Raw genomic sequence first — 17,039 nt, 5'->3', positions numbered from 1 at the left:
TCAATTCTTTTCGTTGTCCAACTAAGTTTTTTTTTAATAGCTTTTTTAAATATTCAGCTTCCAATTTGCCTCTTGTTTTGAATTTGAGAATGAGACTGAGAATCTTAATTCAGAGGTAAATTGTTATAAACAAAACTACAAGTTTTATCAGCACACTTAGTAAGAATGAAATTTTGAGTGTATATACACTTTATTAATTTTCTTAAGTCAATTTAAACTTTGTTTAATGCAGAGATTAATTAGTTCATTTTTCACTGGATTGTTGCCAGTTTTTTTCTAGTTCAACATTAGAAGGGCTTCCTAGTCAAAAACTCAATCACTTGGCTTGGTAAGAAGGAAATATGCCAGCAATTCTCTCACATTTTCAGATATACAATAACTTTTCCAATCTACCACCTGTCTTCATTGTTCTCACTATAATTCACAAATTTCTTTCATTATTATTTTTAGAGTATGCATTAGTTTTTTTTTTTTTTTTTTTTTTTTTTTTTTTTTTACCAAATATACCTTGTGAGAAGCTTCTCATATTCCTACCATCCTCTAAAGGAGATACTAAAAATTGAAAAAAAAACCTCAAACTAGTCTTTTTCAAATGCACTGATGCTTCCCCATATCCTGAATGTAAGGGAGCGTAAGGATACATACTAAATATCAAAAGTGAATGTTTAAGTATACAACCCTCCATCCCAATTTCTAAAAGTTTAGTTTCTTGCAATACAATTTTTTAATTCAAAAGTTTTTAATTCAGAAAACTATTCATTTTTTCAATGAGCACTGAAGATAATCATATGTGGCATAGGAATGCTTTAAAAAAATCATATAAAGTTTCAGATACATTTTTTTTCAGATCAGCCCACTGGAACTCAGGTATATATATTCTTGAGGAGATGGCCATATTACTGATAGATTCACTAGATATGACTTTGCAAATACAAGTTTGTTCTTCCATTACAGCTAAGCTATTTCCTTACTATTTTAATTTCCTGGTTCCACTTCAGTCCTTTGTGCAGTTATCTACTTCCCTCTCATATTTACTGGTTCAGAATAAGTTTTTAAAAAAAATTTTTTAAAAAAGTTCACAACCTGATCTGATAAAGAACAAAGGAAAAATGTGAATTCTAGTCAAATTTCTCAAAAGTCATAAGTAGATTCTAGATTGATCTTCAGTCGTAGTACATTTTAATATGTAAATTGTTACTTTACGTTAGATGGAAAGGAAACAGAATTGTCAACAGTTCTTTTTTTAATTTGCTTATTTCAGTATCTTAACAGAAAAAGTTCCACTGAAGAGTAACAAGTTCTAAAGATTTTAATCTAAAATGTTATATGCTAATAAAATCTGACAGTAGTGTGAATCCACAAAAGAATTTTCTACAAATTTTGTGATAAGAGCAAAGTCAAAAATTTACTTGGGAAATTTGCTTAAAGTTTTCTTTTCTGGAAAATGGATGGAATTAAACTAAGAGCTGAGGTCTCTTTGAGATCTATATTCAATTAACGATAGAAATGGGAAACAAAATGGGAATCTTTAACTGGCTCATGGACTAATGAATAACATATCAGACATCACAGTCATAGGCTTTAATAACAATAAAATTTGAGAAATTTTCAAGCAACAATCCTGACCCTTAGAAAAATCAGAATTTTGGAAATGAAAGTCTCTTATTAAATGAATGGGAAAACCAAGACTCAGGATTTTTCTCCCTCTTTAGCAAAAAACTACAATGGAATCATGAGATAAAAACAATTAAACTATCTTATATTCTTTAACTTTTTAAGTTAAAAAAAAAACCTAAGGATTCAGTATTAGTGTAATTAAGTTGCTATGTCTAAATAGCAACTAAATCAATTTAAAATAGGGAAAGATGAAAATCTATTAGGGAATGAAATAAGCATTTATTAAGTGCCTATTATGTGTGCACTTTTCAAATCTTATCTCACATGATCGTTATAACAAAACCTTGGAAGGTGCTATTATTTACCCTCATTTTACAACTGAGAAAACTGATGCAGAATGTAACTTGCCCAGGGTCAAACAACTAGGAAGTGTCTCAGGTTGGATTTGAACTTGGGTCCTCCTCACTCTAGGCCTATGCTCTATCCACTATGCCATCTAGCTGCCCTTGCCCCAACTAATAGCTATTTGAGACATCTGGATGGTGCAATGGATGGTGCACAGGCCTGGAGTCAAGAGGACCTGAGTTTAAATGTAGTCTCAGACATTTAACACTTACTAGCTGTGTGACTTGGGCAAGTCATTTAACCTCAATTGCCTTTTCCAAAAAACAAACAAACAAACAAAAAAAACTGTTGAGTTTATAATCAACAATGATTAATAATAACTGATTATTAGTTAATTAGCTCATAACACTAAATTTCAGTTTGGACTGCACTATTTATCACCTGGACAGCCAACTTGAAGTACTATCTTACTGACTTATAACTAGAAATGAATGAAATTACACCCAGGAACAATTCTTCACATGTTCTCCCCAGAGATCAGTTCTAGTTGGATAGTCAGAAAGTAACTGAGTCATTGTAGAAACCAACTTGGCTAAATACCTATTGTTGAACCTATTATCTCTTCTCAGCATTAAACTATAAGGTCCTCAGAAGAGCTGTCAGTTGACCAAGCTTCAGTTCCCTTAATTATATAAACCTACACAGTTATCATTAGAATGTCCAGATAATTCCTCAACATAGGAAGCTTGAAAAACAAAATTAACTCATTTTACATATATTCATTCTGCAAAGCAGAATCTATTAGTTATAAGGGTTACTACTACAAATGAAATGGACATATGCAGCACCTACCATAAATAGGGTTTGATTTATAGAAGAGTGGGTGCCAAGGGAAGAAAAAGTCACTAGGGCCAATCTTCACTAAGAGGGAGTGTGTGCCTGTTCCCAGTTCACTATTCTAAGCAGAATTTACCAGGGCAACCCACCAGTCCCCAAATACCATTGTGATGGAGGTTTGACTCATCTTCACAGTAGTTAATAGACAAGTCTTTCCAATCTTAATTTATAAGTGGGAACATAATGCGTTGGGACAAGTACCAAAAAAGAGATCCTCTGACTTAGGGCTTTTGTTTGACTCCAACTTCACTATAAATCAGAGATGCATCTTGTGGTTGCTAGAAAAAAATTTACTCGTCTTAGGTGGCATTAACAAGAATATAATGTCTAGGACAAGGGAGATAGTAGTATATTTTATACTTAAATAGGGACACAAATTGGAGTGTCCATAGAAGGGCAACCAAAATGGTGGAAGATCTTAAAAAATTATCACATAAGGAATGCATGAAGGGACTGAATGTCTTTATTTTAGAAGACAGCAGATTGTCTGGGGGCATGAGGGTAGGGAATGAGCAAGGTGACATTGGTTACTATCGATTATTTGAAGAGTTTCAACATGGAAGAGGAATTAGATTTATTCTGCTTAGCTCCTTTGAACAGAATCGGAACTAAAGAGAAGAAACTCAAGGTAGGCAAATGTTAGTGTATTATAAGAAAGTTCTTCCAAATAAGTGGAATGGCATAATACAATAAGTTTCCCTTTAAGAATACGGATTTTCAGTCATGGGAGGTATTCAGCAGAAACAGAATGATTACCTGTCAGGAATGTTGTGAGCATAATTGTTACTTGAAGGAAAATAATAGAAGATCCATTATGACTATCAACTAATGAAGCTTCACTGATTGCTCATGAGGTAAATTTGCTAATTGCTTACATATCTTTAAAGCCTTAACATGTATATGTTTCTTTCTTCTTATAGCCTGGATTTGTGGTATCATTTCTATCACGGTTATTAGCCTACTATCACTGCTAGGTGTAATCTTGGTTCCCATAATTAACCAAGGATGCTTCAAATTCCTCCTCACATTCCTGGTTGCACTGGCTGTGGGAACAATGAGCGGAGATGCACTTCTTCATCTGCTTCCACATGTAAGAATTTTAAAAACTCTTCAAATTTTAAAAAATTAAGTATGATAAACTATAAAAATACCTAAAAATAATTTGATTATTATGTTTTACTTACTGAATTATTGCCTAACATTCTGGAGCATAGCTTAAAAAGAAATATTTTTTAAGGCTTTTTAATCTGATAAGAGATTAGCCAGATTGCTTCAGAATCAGTAACATATTGAAAACGTTTTGAAGTGGAAAATTGGGAAATTCGAGGTCTTCTTTAGATATGGTCACATAACTTATAGACATATATTTAGAGAAGAGCCTTTAGAGACTAAATAGCCCAATTCCTTATTTTACAAATGAAAAACTTAAGACCAAGAAAGATAATGATTTTCTCAATATTAACATAGTCATTGGTAGAGCTGTAGCTTAAGTCCAAGTCTTATAAGTTAGGGTCTAACTTCCTTGGCTTTCTATCAGTATGCCTTTACTTCACTAAAAATTAATCACCTTATTGTTGTCATCAGTCTTTTTTTTTTTTTAATAAAGTTTAGTAAAAAAAAATTCATGTTTCACATAATTAAACTATTTTTCCATTGATTTGTTTTGCTGTGTCAATATAAAAATAATTTAAGTCAACATTCCCAATTTTCTATACCTTGACTATACATATGGGAATGCAATTGATTGTATTTATGCTGCTTCTTTCAAAGTTATTTAAAATTTTCCTCATTTATTTTTAAAGTTACACAATCCTTCATCCTGATGAGGATATTTTATCTTTAATAAAAAGAACTAAAATGTAGCTTATCAATTTCAGATTTATGGGATTTACATGTTTTTTACAGTGTAAGATTTCTAGAATTCAGTTCAATAAATTTTAGCTGTATTGAACCCAGGGGATACAAAGACAAAACTAAAATGGTCTCTGCCCTCAATGAGTTTATTTTTCCTAGGGAGGGCATCATATATAAACATATAAGTAAATATTGGCTGATTTGAGAAGCGAAAGAACAATAACAGCTGGGGCGATTAGGAAAAGCTTTGTATAGATGACAACATTTGAATTGAACATTGAGAAGCAAGATATTCTAAGAGATAGAAATGAGAAGGAAGGGACTTTCTAATGGGACATAAGGATATGTTCCATTGTCCTCAGATAATTTAAGAACCTAGGATGGCTGTAGGTACTTATTCTAAACATTGTGATAATACAGCCTTCTTAGAAGTGATATATGTTTTTATGTTTCTAAATAAATTGGGCTAATTTATGTGCTATGCAGACATGACTCATTCCTTCCATCACTTATTGCTTCTGAAGGTGTTTGCTATAATCTTTATAAGAAACTTACTGTCCATGTTTTGTTTAATAGTCTCAAGGACCTGAGAAATTGTAGCTTCCTCCTATGGCAATTCATTAGAAAAAGAAATTCCTCACTCATGAGCACTAGAGATGATAAGGATGATGCTGATTTTTATTTTTAAAAATTTAATCATTGACTAAAATTATCACTCATAAAGATGTGCAGTATTTAAATTGATGAGTGATTTTAATTTGCCTATGAAGAATGGATCTGCGAATTTTGTGAAATAGCCTGTCATGTTAATCTTTTACAACTTTTAACACAGCTGCTTAGAATAAGAATAGATTATCCAATTATCCATTTTAGATGATTAACTACATAGGCCAAGAAACTGATGTCTTTTAATCTGTTGACCAGTCTCAAACCTAATGATTGTATTCTCTTAATATTTACTCTGTCTCATTGCTGAATTACCATGAAGTGTGTTTGTTAAATACCCACCTACACATAAAGTTTTCTTGGATACTTCACAAAACAAATTGAAGAGACTGTATTTACCCTCAAATTAGCTATTAAAAAAAAAAACTCTGGAAAAGTTCCATGCACTAAACTAAAGTCCTTCAGGAATCTCATTCTACACTGAAAAACAAAACCTGAAAACTAAAAACAGTTCTGTTTAATTGGGATAACGTGTTTTATTTTAAAATATATCCTTATAGTCACAAGGGGGCCACGATCACAGTCATCAACATGGACATGGGCATGGGCATGGGCACAGACATCCTCATGGACATGAAACAAAAAATCCAGAGTTTTTGGAAGAATATGATGCAGTATTGAAAGGACTTGTAGCTCTGGGAGGCATTTATCTGCTATTCATCATTGAACACTGTATAAGAATGTTTAAGCATTACAAACAACAAAGGGTATGTATCTTTTTAAATTTTTATTTCAGTATGTAAAATTATTAACATCTTAAAATTTTAGTGTATTTAATAAAAAGCCTAGAGCTGTAGGAAGAAGAAAATCTTCCTCTTTTGGTTTCGTGTTTGTTTTTTTTCTATTGTTATTATTTTGATCTATCTTTAATCCCTGTCTTGGTTAAATTCTTTATAAATCAATCTTTTTTACACTGGGGATTCATTCAGTTTAAGTAATAGTAAAATGCTGTTCAGTTCATACTTTAAGCATTTCAGTTCAAAATCCATTTGTATTACATAAAATCAAGTTGGTTTAAATGGGTTAGGAAAACCTACATATGCCGTTTTATGCAAATGCAAAAATGTACAATCGATTGAATTCAATCAGAGAAAACCAGATACCCACCCCTTTTTTTATATTTCTTTTAAGAAATAGTTCTTTCCCAATTTCTACTAAATTCCACTAATTATTTATTCCACTTCAAGTAGTATGTATAAAAGAAAAATATTCATCATTGCTTTTTTATTCATCTTCCATATCATATAATTTTTAATAATAACCTGAACTTTAATAAAGAATAAATATTTTTATCTGGAATCCTTTTCTCACTCTATTGTAAATCTTCTCTCCTCAAAAGGAAGATCTGCATTCAAATTGTGCCTTCTGACAAATACCAGTTTTGTGTGGAACTGTCAGTGCTCCATGCTGTCTCTAAGACCATGATAAATCTTAGTGCTTGGGTTTAGTTCTTAAACTGTCACTCTCTTATTAGAAAACACATTCTCAGTGCCTTCAAATATAATTTTTTGTTTGGTTTTTAAAGTCCATCACAACCTGATCCTAGTCTACCTATTCTTGCCTTATACTTTATCACTCCCTTTCCCACCCTATTGTTTAGCCAAACTATTTCACTCTTCACATATCACCCTTCTGCCATCTCTTGTGCCTTTGCAGTGGCTATCCTCTACAAATGGAATTTACAAGAACCACCCTCTACATGAGACTTTATTTTCTACTACTACTACCAAAAACTAACTTGAAAGTGTCCAAATTATTTCATGTTTATTTTGTATTCTGCAAGTGCTTATATATGCATGTATGTTGATTTCCATGATAGAATCTAAAGTTCCTTAAACAGGAACTACTTTGATTTTTCTGTTTTGTCAGTACTTAACATAGTGCTTGGTACCTACCTTAGAGTTATAAGGTGCTTTGCAAATCATAAATTACTATATAAATGTTAAGTATGTTTAGGAGAAGGACTTTCCCTATTAGAACTTCTTGAAGTCATAATCTCAGGCGCCTTTCTTCCCTACTTGCTCCCTATCCCTCAAAACAAAAACAAAAAAAATTTATCAAATTCGTACATCCATACAAGTTTTCTGGGACTTCTCTAAAACTGCTTAAGAACATTAATTTTAATACAATAAGAAATAGTAAGTTTGTTATTTAGACATATCCTATACCAAGAATGGTGAATATTAAGTTCTTTTTTGTTTCCTGTTTTTAAAAACGGTGCGATCACCTATCATCAGACTTGAAATATGAGAGTAATATTGCTAAATTTTAAAACAAGGTGAATCTTATCTTAAAACTAAAAAACAACAAAAAATTTACGAAATTTGTATATACAAATCTTCCATGGCTTCTCTAAAACTGCCTAAGAACATTAATTTTAATCAGTAAGAAATAGTAAATTTATTGTTAGACATGTTCTACACCAAGAATGGTGAATATTAAGTTCTTTTTAGCTTCCTGTTTTTAAAAATGATGTGATAACTCATCAGACTCTAAATGTGAAAGTAATATTTTATTCTACAATTTAATGACTAAGTTCTCTGGCTTCACTTTTTATATTGTGTGTGTGTGTATATATATATATATATATATATATATATATATATATATATATGTGTGTGTGTGTGTATATATATTTATATTTCACTTTTATATTGTCTCTGGAATCTATATTCTTTCTCTCCATTCGTATCACCTCACCTTAGTATAGGGGCTCTTATGACTTTTTATTGCCTAAATTAGTTTGTATTAATTCCCCCTTCTCTTTTCCCTTCTTCCCCAGTCATCTCCCATAAATTGCTGGAGGATTCTTTGGTTATATCTTCCTTGTCTTAAAATCTTTAGTATCTTTTTAGTAGCTTTTTTAGTAACTTTTAGTAACTTTTTATCCTAAAATTATTACCTCCTAAACAAATTTTAACCTCTTTAGCATTCAAGGCTTTCTTTGAATGTATTTCTCCAAGTATCTTTCCATGATTTTCTCCCACTCCTGCTCTTTAGGATCCCTTTCCTTCAGACTATTTGCATTAATTCTATTACTATTTCTTTTGTGAAACTTTACTAGCTTCCCTCACTCAAAAGTATTCCATAAGAGCAAAGACCATGTCTTACATTCTTTTATGCCAGTGTCTAGTATAATGATGTGTATGTAGTAGGAATTGATAAATTCAAAAACAAATATTTATTAAATGAATTGATAGTTGCACAAAATACAGGTGCTTAAATCTAGAAAAGACTTCAGTGGGCTAAGAGTGTGTGTGAGATGATGGGGATCTTTAAGTATTTGAATGAGAGCTCTACACAATGAGAGATTTGTTTTATTGCTTCAGAGCCAAAATCATTGGATGGAACTATTAGGGCTGTGAATTTTGACTCAATTTGAGAAGAAAAAAATTTTTTTATTCACAAGTACAGCTTTCTTAGGCTCAGAGTCTTAAGACTTTGTTTTTGTTTTACTTTCAATGTGATTTCTGCTACTGAATGTAGTTAAAATATAATTTTAATCTGATTTTAATTTCAGGGAAAACAGAAGTGGTTTATGAAGCAGAAAGCAGAAGAATCAGCTATTGGAAGGAAACTTTCAGACCATAAATTAAATAATACTCCAGATGCTGACTGGCTTCAGCTCAAACCTCTTGCAGGTAGATTTCAAAGCTCTCATCCTAAAATTCAGTGAAAAATGCTAAATGTAAAAATTTGAATGTTCTACCAAGCTTCTGGGATCTTTATGATGAGCTTTTTGTCTGAGATTTTAGCTTGGGATTCCTTTGTACAAGAAATGCTCTTAGCTGTAATTATGTGTATTAAAGTCCAACTTTGTCAATGTGTAATGTCCTTTCAAATTTTTGTATACTTCTCAATCATCTTTTTCATATAACTATAATTTCTAATTATAATCAAGGATGTCTTTGTTTTGTATCTATTTTTAAAATGTGTATTTTTACATTTATTTATAATTTGCTCTTCCCACTGTTCATTATACCATATTGAACAAATAAACAAAAAGAAATTAAAAAATTTCATTATGAACATATGTAGTCTAGGAAAACAATTTCTATATTGCCTTTGCCTAAAAATGTCTCTTTGGTGGTGGCTTGTTTCATCTTCCATCCATCTTCCTTCCATCTTGTCAGATATTTCAGAGTTTTTCAAATTGTTTTTTCTCTATGGTATTTGTTGTTGTTGTTATTGTTTGTCTTTTTTTTTTGTTAAAGCTTTTTATTTTCAAAACATCTGCATGGATAATTTTGTAGCTCTGACCCTTTTGCAAAACTTTGTGTTCTAAATTTCCCCTCCACTCCCTCCTCTAGATAGTAATAATCCAAAATATGTTAAACATGTTAAAATATGTGTTAAATATGTTAAATCCAATATATTCACACAGTTATCTTGCTGTACAAGAAAAATCAGATCAAAAAGGAAAAAAAATGAGAAAGAACACAAAAGTCAAGCAAACAATAATAAAAAGACTGAAAATTCTATGTTGTGATGGTTCCCATAGCCCTTTCTGGGTGTAGATGGCTCTCTTCATCACCAGATCATTAGAACTAGTCTGAATCATCTCATTGTTGGAGAGAGCCACGTCCATCAGAATTGATCATCGTATAATCTTGTTGCCATGTAAAATGATCTCCTGGTTCTGCTCATTTGACTCAGCATCAGTTCATATAAGTTTCTTCAGTCCTCTCTGAAATTTTTGAAATCTGAAATCATCCTGCTGATCATTTCTTATAGAACAATAATACTTTTATTATTGTATAAATTCTTCTCCTAGCACCACTTACTTTTTGATCCTAAAAGATTCTGATAGCTCCAGTTAAAACATTCCAGTGAGTAATATGCACTAGATGGTAAAGTATTGTTCTATGAATGAACATAGAATCTTTGGGAGTGAAAAGGTACTACTTTAAGATAATAAGCTTTCTTCTAGGATATCTTTATCTTGCTAATATATCTGGGTAAACTTTAAGAACTTCACATTTGGTGAATTTTTTATAGCCATATGTATTTTAACTCCAAATGTAGGAACTGATGATTCAGTTGTGTCTGAAGATCGACTTAATGAAACTGAACTGACAGATTTGGAAGGCCAACAAGAATCCCCTCCTAAGAACTACCTTTGTATAGAAGAGGAGAAAATTGTGGACCATTCTCACAGTGATGGTGTACATGCCGTTCGTGAGCATGATCTTCATTGTGCAGCACATAACAACCATGAAGAAAGCAAAACTGTGCTGAGGAAACACAATCATCAATGGCACCACAAACATTCCCATCATTCGCATGGACCCTGTCATTCTGGATCGGATCTAAAGGAAACTGGAATAGCTAACATAGCTTGGATGGTAATCATGGGAGATGGCATCCACAACTTCAGCGATGGCTTAGCAATAGGTAAGTTACTACAGAATTAAGGATTTTTATTTTTAATTTGTACCTGATAATGCAATCTGTGAAATTCTTTTTTCTTAAGTAGTGAATAAAAGTAAGAAGTAGTCTGTTATAACAGTATGTGGAATTTTAGGATTAGGCTCAAAAAGACCTATATTCTAATCCTACTTAAGATTCTTTTTGGCTACAAAATTTTCTTGACTTTGGGCATGCTGCAACCTCTCCAAGCACACAGATGGTTGGATGAAATCATTGATTCTTCATCTGTTAGCATTTGCATTATTTTTTTCCTTTTCATGAAAGGACCTCATTTCTATTTTGGTTATTTGTATTTAAAATTATGAGTTAAATGCTAAAATTGAGTGTTGATATATACCAGTCTCAGGATAAAGTAGAATGCCATTTCAGAGCTGCAGTGAGCCTTAAAAGTAAGCTTAGTATTTTGATAGGTGCCTAGTTTCTAGTTTTGCTGCCTCACAGATAACTGTGACTTCTTTTCAGGGATGTTGATTAAATGTCCACAGAATTTAGTGTCTAAGAAATACATCCAGTTGCTGGTGTTCGTTTTGGAACTGGGGAAAGATGAACAATCTATCTAATCTTGTTAATGACAGAATAATAAAATGTCTCTTCTTTTTTCTCCCCTTTTTTAAAACAGGAGCAGCTTTTAGTGCTGGATTGACTGGAGGCATCAGTACCTCTATTGCAGTTTTTTGTCATGAACTTCCCCATGAATTAGGTAATTTAGCTTCTTTAAAATAAATTCAAAATGTATCTTTCATTGTTTTTGAGTTTATGTCGTAATTATACTAGAAAATCATTTTCCTGGGGATTGAAATTTGTGGATGGCTTTTACTTGTTTTGGAACTCTTTAAAACAATTAGAGATCTTGTTGAACAACTGTTTTTGACCTTTTTTTCCTTAGGTTGAATGATTTTCTTCCTTTTCCCATCCTTACCCTCCCCCACTTCCAAAAAGGAAGAGTAAAGAAAATTGTACCAGACCAATTATAGTTCAGTTTTGAATGGTTTACAGAGTCACTGCTATGGTGACCTCCCTCTTTTAAAGCTAGTGAGGCAGTCTGGGGCACTAGGAAAGCACTTTAAATTTGGATTCAGGAGGCCTGGTTTTGAATCCAATAAATGGCTTTGTGATTTGGAGAAATCACTACCACACTAGCTCAGTTCCTGCTCTATAAAATAAAACTATCTCTAAGCTGTCTTCCAGTTTTAAAACCCTGTGTTTCAATCTTTACTAGCTGTTTCATATGATTTAGTATATTCTAATCTAACAGCTTTTTTGCTTTTAAAAAATAATTCCCTCCTCTCCTCATATCTGTTTAGTTGTACATTTAAAAAATCATTAAGGTTTTTTTTTTGCTTTTTTATTTGTTTCAATTTAAATGTTATTTCCAACAGCAGTACATTCTTCCAGTTTGGTATATATTCTCCATTCAGTTAGCTTATAAAATTTAAGGCACAATAAATATATAATTTTTAAAAAACTGAACCCATCAACATTATAGATATGTAGCCTCTCCTAATTTTCTATACCAATAGAAACTAAGAAAGCTGATGCATTTCTTTTCCAGACTCCAGGTTATTTTCATATGTCATGCTTTATTATTAATCTATTTTAAATCTGAATCAGATATTGTTCATGAGGAAATGATGCTTTTCTTTATGGTTTATTTTGGTGAACTCTTTTATCAGGGTTGTGGGAGTTTTTGTTTTTATTTAGTTTTAAAATCAGATTGTAAATACTGTGTCAGCAGTATTCTTATTCTAGCAACTGAAAAAGATTCATTTATGCGTGGAATAAAATCCTTTTATTGGAACTTTAAATCTGGATTTGGTAAATTTCTATCAATATCAAATTCAACTCCCTTTGATCTTAAAGTCACAAAATTATGTATTGTGACTCTTGAACAGTGTTGCAGCAAAGATCATTTTCTCCTCTTTCCAACCATAAGTACACTTTTTTTTGTCATCATCTCTGACTTACTCTAGAAGTAGAGGTCTTAGGTAAAAACTTATGCCTCATGTATAATAGTTAGGCCTTTTGGTAGATAAAGAAAAGAACTTAACCCTACTTGTAAAGGGACATACATACTTACAGACCTTTAAAATAAAAGATCAAAACTACAATGAGCTATAAAGAAGACCTAGGTTGTATTATTTAATATTGTTGAAAAGATTTGACATTGGTTGAAGGTGTGAAATTAGTAGCTGGATCATGAATCATATTCAAGTCTGGGAGACTACTCCTCAATGTCTAAGGCTACCACCTCTTTACACAAATGAGGAAACTTGATCTGGCCTAGAGAATTTACAGGACTTGATCAAAGTCCCATAGAAAATAAGTAGTAGAGATGAGATTTGAATTCCAGAATTTCCAATATTGCTCACAATTTGCAGTTAATCTGAATATGCTAGGAGTTTTCATTTGTTGTTGGAAAGCAGCAAGTGAATTTTAGTGTAGCAGCATTAAAGAGTGGGCAAAAATTCATGTATGTAAAGTTTGTTTGGGGTTGGTTTTGTTTTTGTTTTAAACTACAGGTACACATAAAGGCATTTAAGTTTTGTGAAAATAATTAGGTACATTCTCTAACAAGAGAAATTCCTGTCCTGCGACCTTCAGTGGTCCTACTCCCATCTTTCTACTGACTACTGAGCTAATCTGAGACGGCGTTCCACTCCCATCATGGAACCCAGCCTTTCCATGAAAATTCCTAGTGTTTTCTATATCTCTACTTTCTTAACTTACTTTTTCCCATTTTCCTAATATATGTTAGCAACTGTGGCATTTGAAAGATGAAATGGCTGAGGAAACAAAGGTTTAGTCTTCCAAGTATATTCATTTATTAAGCAATGCATGCCAGATGCCCATTAAAATGGGAACAAACCTCCTCAACTTAAACCTGAACCCTGATTACAGGGGGCTACAGATTTTTATATATTAAAAGCAATTAATAAGATAAGAACAATTAAAAGTATAGCATTAAGGTAATCTAATTTCTAATTGAATGAAAGATTAGGGAATTTCCAAGTTGAGAGGGGGAAAATAAACAGGTGTAGTTTTCTGAATTCAGAGAAAGAAGTGTGTTTCCCCCCAAATTGCCTATAAACAATCAAAGAAACGTGGAAACAATAACTGATTAATCAATATGGGGTCAGTGATCAGATAAGACATATTGGTTACCTGAATTGTATAATTATGAGAAAATTCCTTCCATCATCAATCTTTGGATCTGCTTGGGTTTCTACTCAGCAATGCTTAACCCTTGATTAAGGGTCTCTAAGAAGCAGAAAGAGATGGTCCAGTTTCCCTGCCATGCTGGTTCAAACAATGAAATAAGGTTTTTTCCTAATTCCTATGGTGGATTCAGTCAATTTCCACAGTTAATCACTTTCTGTCTCAATGCTCTCAATTTCCTCACATCTCTTGGCTCAGGCTCTACAGGGGTCAAGGACATTGAGAGGCAAAATGTCCAACCTGGGTCCTTGTGAGCCAGATTCTCACTGTGGAGAGTAAATCAACATACTGTTTCCATAAAGGCAAAAGCAAAGGGCCAGGGAACTGGACTGCTGGTTTGAATATTGCTCTTGGAAATAGAATCTTTCTCAATTTGTTTCCATGTTCAGCTTTTTATTCGGGTGGAGGCAACTAGACTTCAAGATCTGAGTTCAACTTTGGAATTCTTAATAGCTGGGCAAATCAGTCACTTAACCTGTCTTCAGTTTCCTCAATTATAAAAGAGATCACAATATTTCCTACCTCCCAGGGTTGTTGTGAGGATGAAATGAGATAATATTTTAAAAATGCCTTGCACTTCTTAGATATTTAATACTTGTTTCTTTCCTTCTCCTCTTCCTTTGCTGTTTTTCCCTCCCTGTATAGAAGGTTCCTATGAAAATTATTATTTGTCTGAGTTTAGTAACTTACTGTAAAAAAAGAGGTACTTGGCATTCCTAGATAGGAATTCAGTTAAAAAGTTATTAAATATAATGACTTTCTACAGTCTTTCTAATATATCTTATGACTTAACCAATTGTAGTCAAAATGTTACTTATGGAAGTTTAAGAAAATCAAACTGATGCTTGTGATGTAGGGAAATAAAAATACTTAATTGAATCTTTCATCTTTATAGGTGATTTAACTTTTATGGAAATAATTTTAAAAAGGTCACTATGTATAATATTTTATCAGCTATGTTTAAAATACCTCTTTTTTTTATTATACCTTTTTATATACAAAACATGCATGGGTAATCTTTCAGCAATGACCCTTGCAAAAATTTTTGTTTCAACTTTTCCCCTCCTTCCCTCCACTCCCTCCCCTAGATGTTAAATATGTTAAAGTATATGTTAAATACAATATATGTATACATATTTATAATTATCTTGTTGCACAAGAAAGATTGGATTTAGAAAGGAGATAAAAATAACCTGAGAAGAAAAAAACAAAAATGCAAGCAAACAATAACAGAAAGAGTGAAAATGTTATGTTGTGGTACATAACTCATTTCCCAGTGTTCTTTCTCTGGGTGTAGCTGGTTCTGTTCATTACAGATCAATTGGAACTGATTTGGATCCTCTCATTGTTGAAGAGGGCCACGTCCATCAGAATTGATCATGTAGTATTGTTGTTGAAGTATCTGATGATCTCCTGGTCCTGCTCATTTTACTCAGCATCAGTTCATGTATGTCTCAGCAAGCCTCTCTGTGTATTCATCCTGCTGGTCATTTCTTACAGAACAATAATATTCCATAACATTCACATACCCAACCATTCTCCAATTGATGGGCATCCATTCAATTTCCAGTTTTTAGCCACTATGAAATGGGCTGCCACAAACATTGTTGCATACACAGGTCCCTTTCCCTTCTTTAATATCTTTGGGATATAAGCCCAGTAGTGACACTGCTAGATCAAAGAGTATGCACAGTTTGATAACTTTTTGAGTATAGTTCCAAATTTCTCTCCAGAATGGTTGGATCAGTTCATGCCTCCATCAATAATGCATCAGTGTCCCAGTTTTCCCACATCCCCTTTAACAGTCAGCATTATCTTTTCCTGCCATTTTAGCCAATCTGACAGGTGTGTAGTGGTATCGCAGAGTTATCTTAATTTTCATTATTCTGATCAACAATAATTTGGACCATCTTTTCATATGACTAGAAATAGTTTCAATTTCTTCATCTGAAAATTGTTCATATCCTTTGACCATTTATCAATTGGAGAATGGCTTGAAAATACCTCTTTTTTTGCTTTCATTGCAGGCGATTTTGCAGTCCTACTTAAAGCTGGAATGACAGTAAAGCAAGCCATTGTGTACAACCTTCTCTCTGCCATGATGGCTTACATAGGTATGCTGATTGGTACAGCCGTGGGTCAGTATGCCAATAACATCACCCTCTGGATCTTTGCTATTACTGCAGGCATGTTCCTCTACGTAGCTTTAGTGGATATGGTAAGACTTAATTTTATGTTCTTATTGCCCATAATAAGATAAAGCTTTTTCTGTCATAGAAAATTTGTTGGAGTACCATTAAGAAGAATCTTAGAGCCATGCAACAGAAAACATTTTAATACCTTCTTGCTCTATGTAAATTTGGCTATTAGGAGGGGGAAAAAAGACTTTTGTTACACTGTGAGCAACAAACAAGTATGAAATATTTTGTCATTTTCTTTGTTTTTAAATTAATATCACAGTTGGATCCATCTGTTAATTAACATTAATACAAGAGTTCTTAATTAATTCACAAGAGGGGGACATTAGTTTTTAAAAAATGTTTATGAAAGTAATCTCTTTTATCAGTTGATTAAAAAAAAATTCATTCCCACTTCCCTGTAAAATCTTAGTTCCAAAGGATTTGATTCTGTATTGATACTCGTTATGTCTTAAGTTTCCTTTGATGTCATTGTTCTTGCCTAATTTCTTACCACATTAACTCAGACATCTTACAAGTGTCTATTACAAGTAGAATGATACCTAATTTATTTACTACATTGAATATTTTAAGATAAAAAACTGAGTTTTTTTTATCTCCTACTATATACAAGACCCTTTGTCTACAAAGATAAAAATAAAGACTTTAAATTCTCCTAGAGTGAGAGAAGGGATATAATATGCATATAGATAGTGAGGTTCTAGGCAATTTGGAAGAAGAAGAGAATGCTAACAATTTGGGAAATCAACAAAGTCT

The 17,039-nt window shown here is 32.5% G+C and overlaps 1 protein-coding gene across 1 annotated transcript in view; it reads left to right on the top strand.

The window, feature by feature from the left end:
- SLC39A10 (solute carrier family 39 member 10) overlaps nt 1-17,039 on the top strand; it is a 52,106-nt gene that overhangs the window by 30,946 nt on the left and 4,121 nt on the right. Inside the window, exons 4-9 of the mRNA XM_003764065.4 lie at nt 3,780-3,949; nt 5,940-6,146; nt 8,960-9,080; nt 10,465-10,833; nt 11,489-11,569; nt 16,113-16,303. Coding sequence (XP_003764113.1) covers nt 3,780-3,949; nt 5,940-6,146; nt 8,960-9,080; nt 10,465-10,833; nt 11,489-11,569; nt 16,113-16,303 — 1,139 coding nt within the window. The remainder of the gene's footprint in view (nt 1-3,779; nt 3,950-5,939; nt 6,147-8,959; nt 9,081-10,464; nt 10,834-11,488; nt 11,570-16,112; nt 16,304-17,039) is intronic.

Source organism: Sarcophilus harrisii, chromosome 3 (genome assembly GCF_902635505.1).
Source record: "Sarcophilus harrisii chromosome 3, mSarHar1.11, whole genome shotgun sequence".
In the NCBI taxonomy this organism is placed as follows: Eukaryota; Metazoa; Chordata; class Mammalia; order Dasyuromorphia; family Dasyuridae; genus Sarcophilus; species Sarcophilus harrisii.
This window is presented reverse-complemented; position numbering and strand designations above follow the sequence as displayed.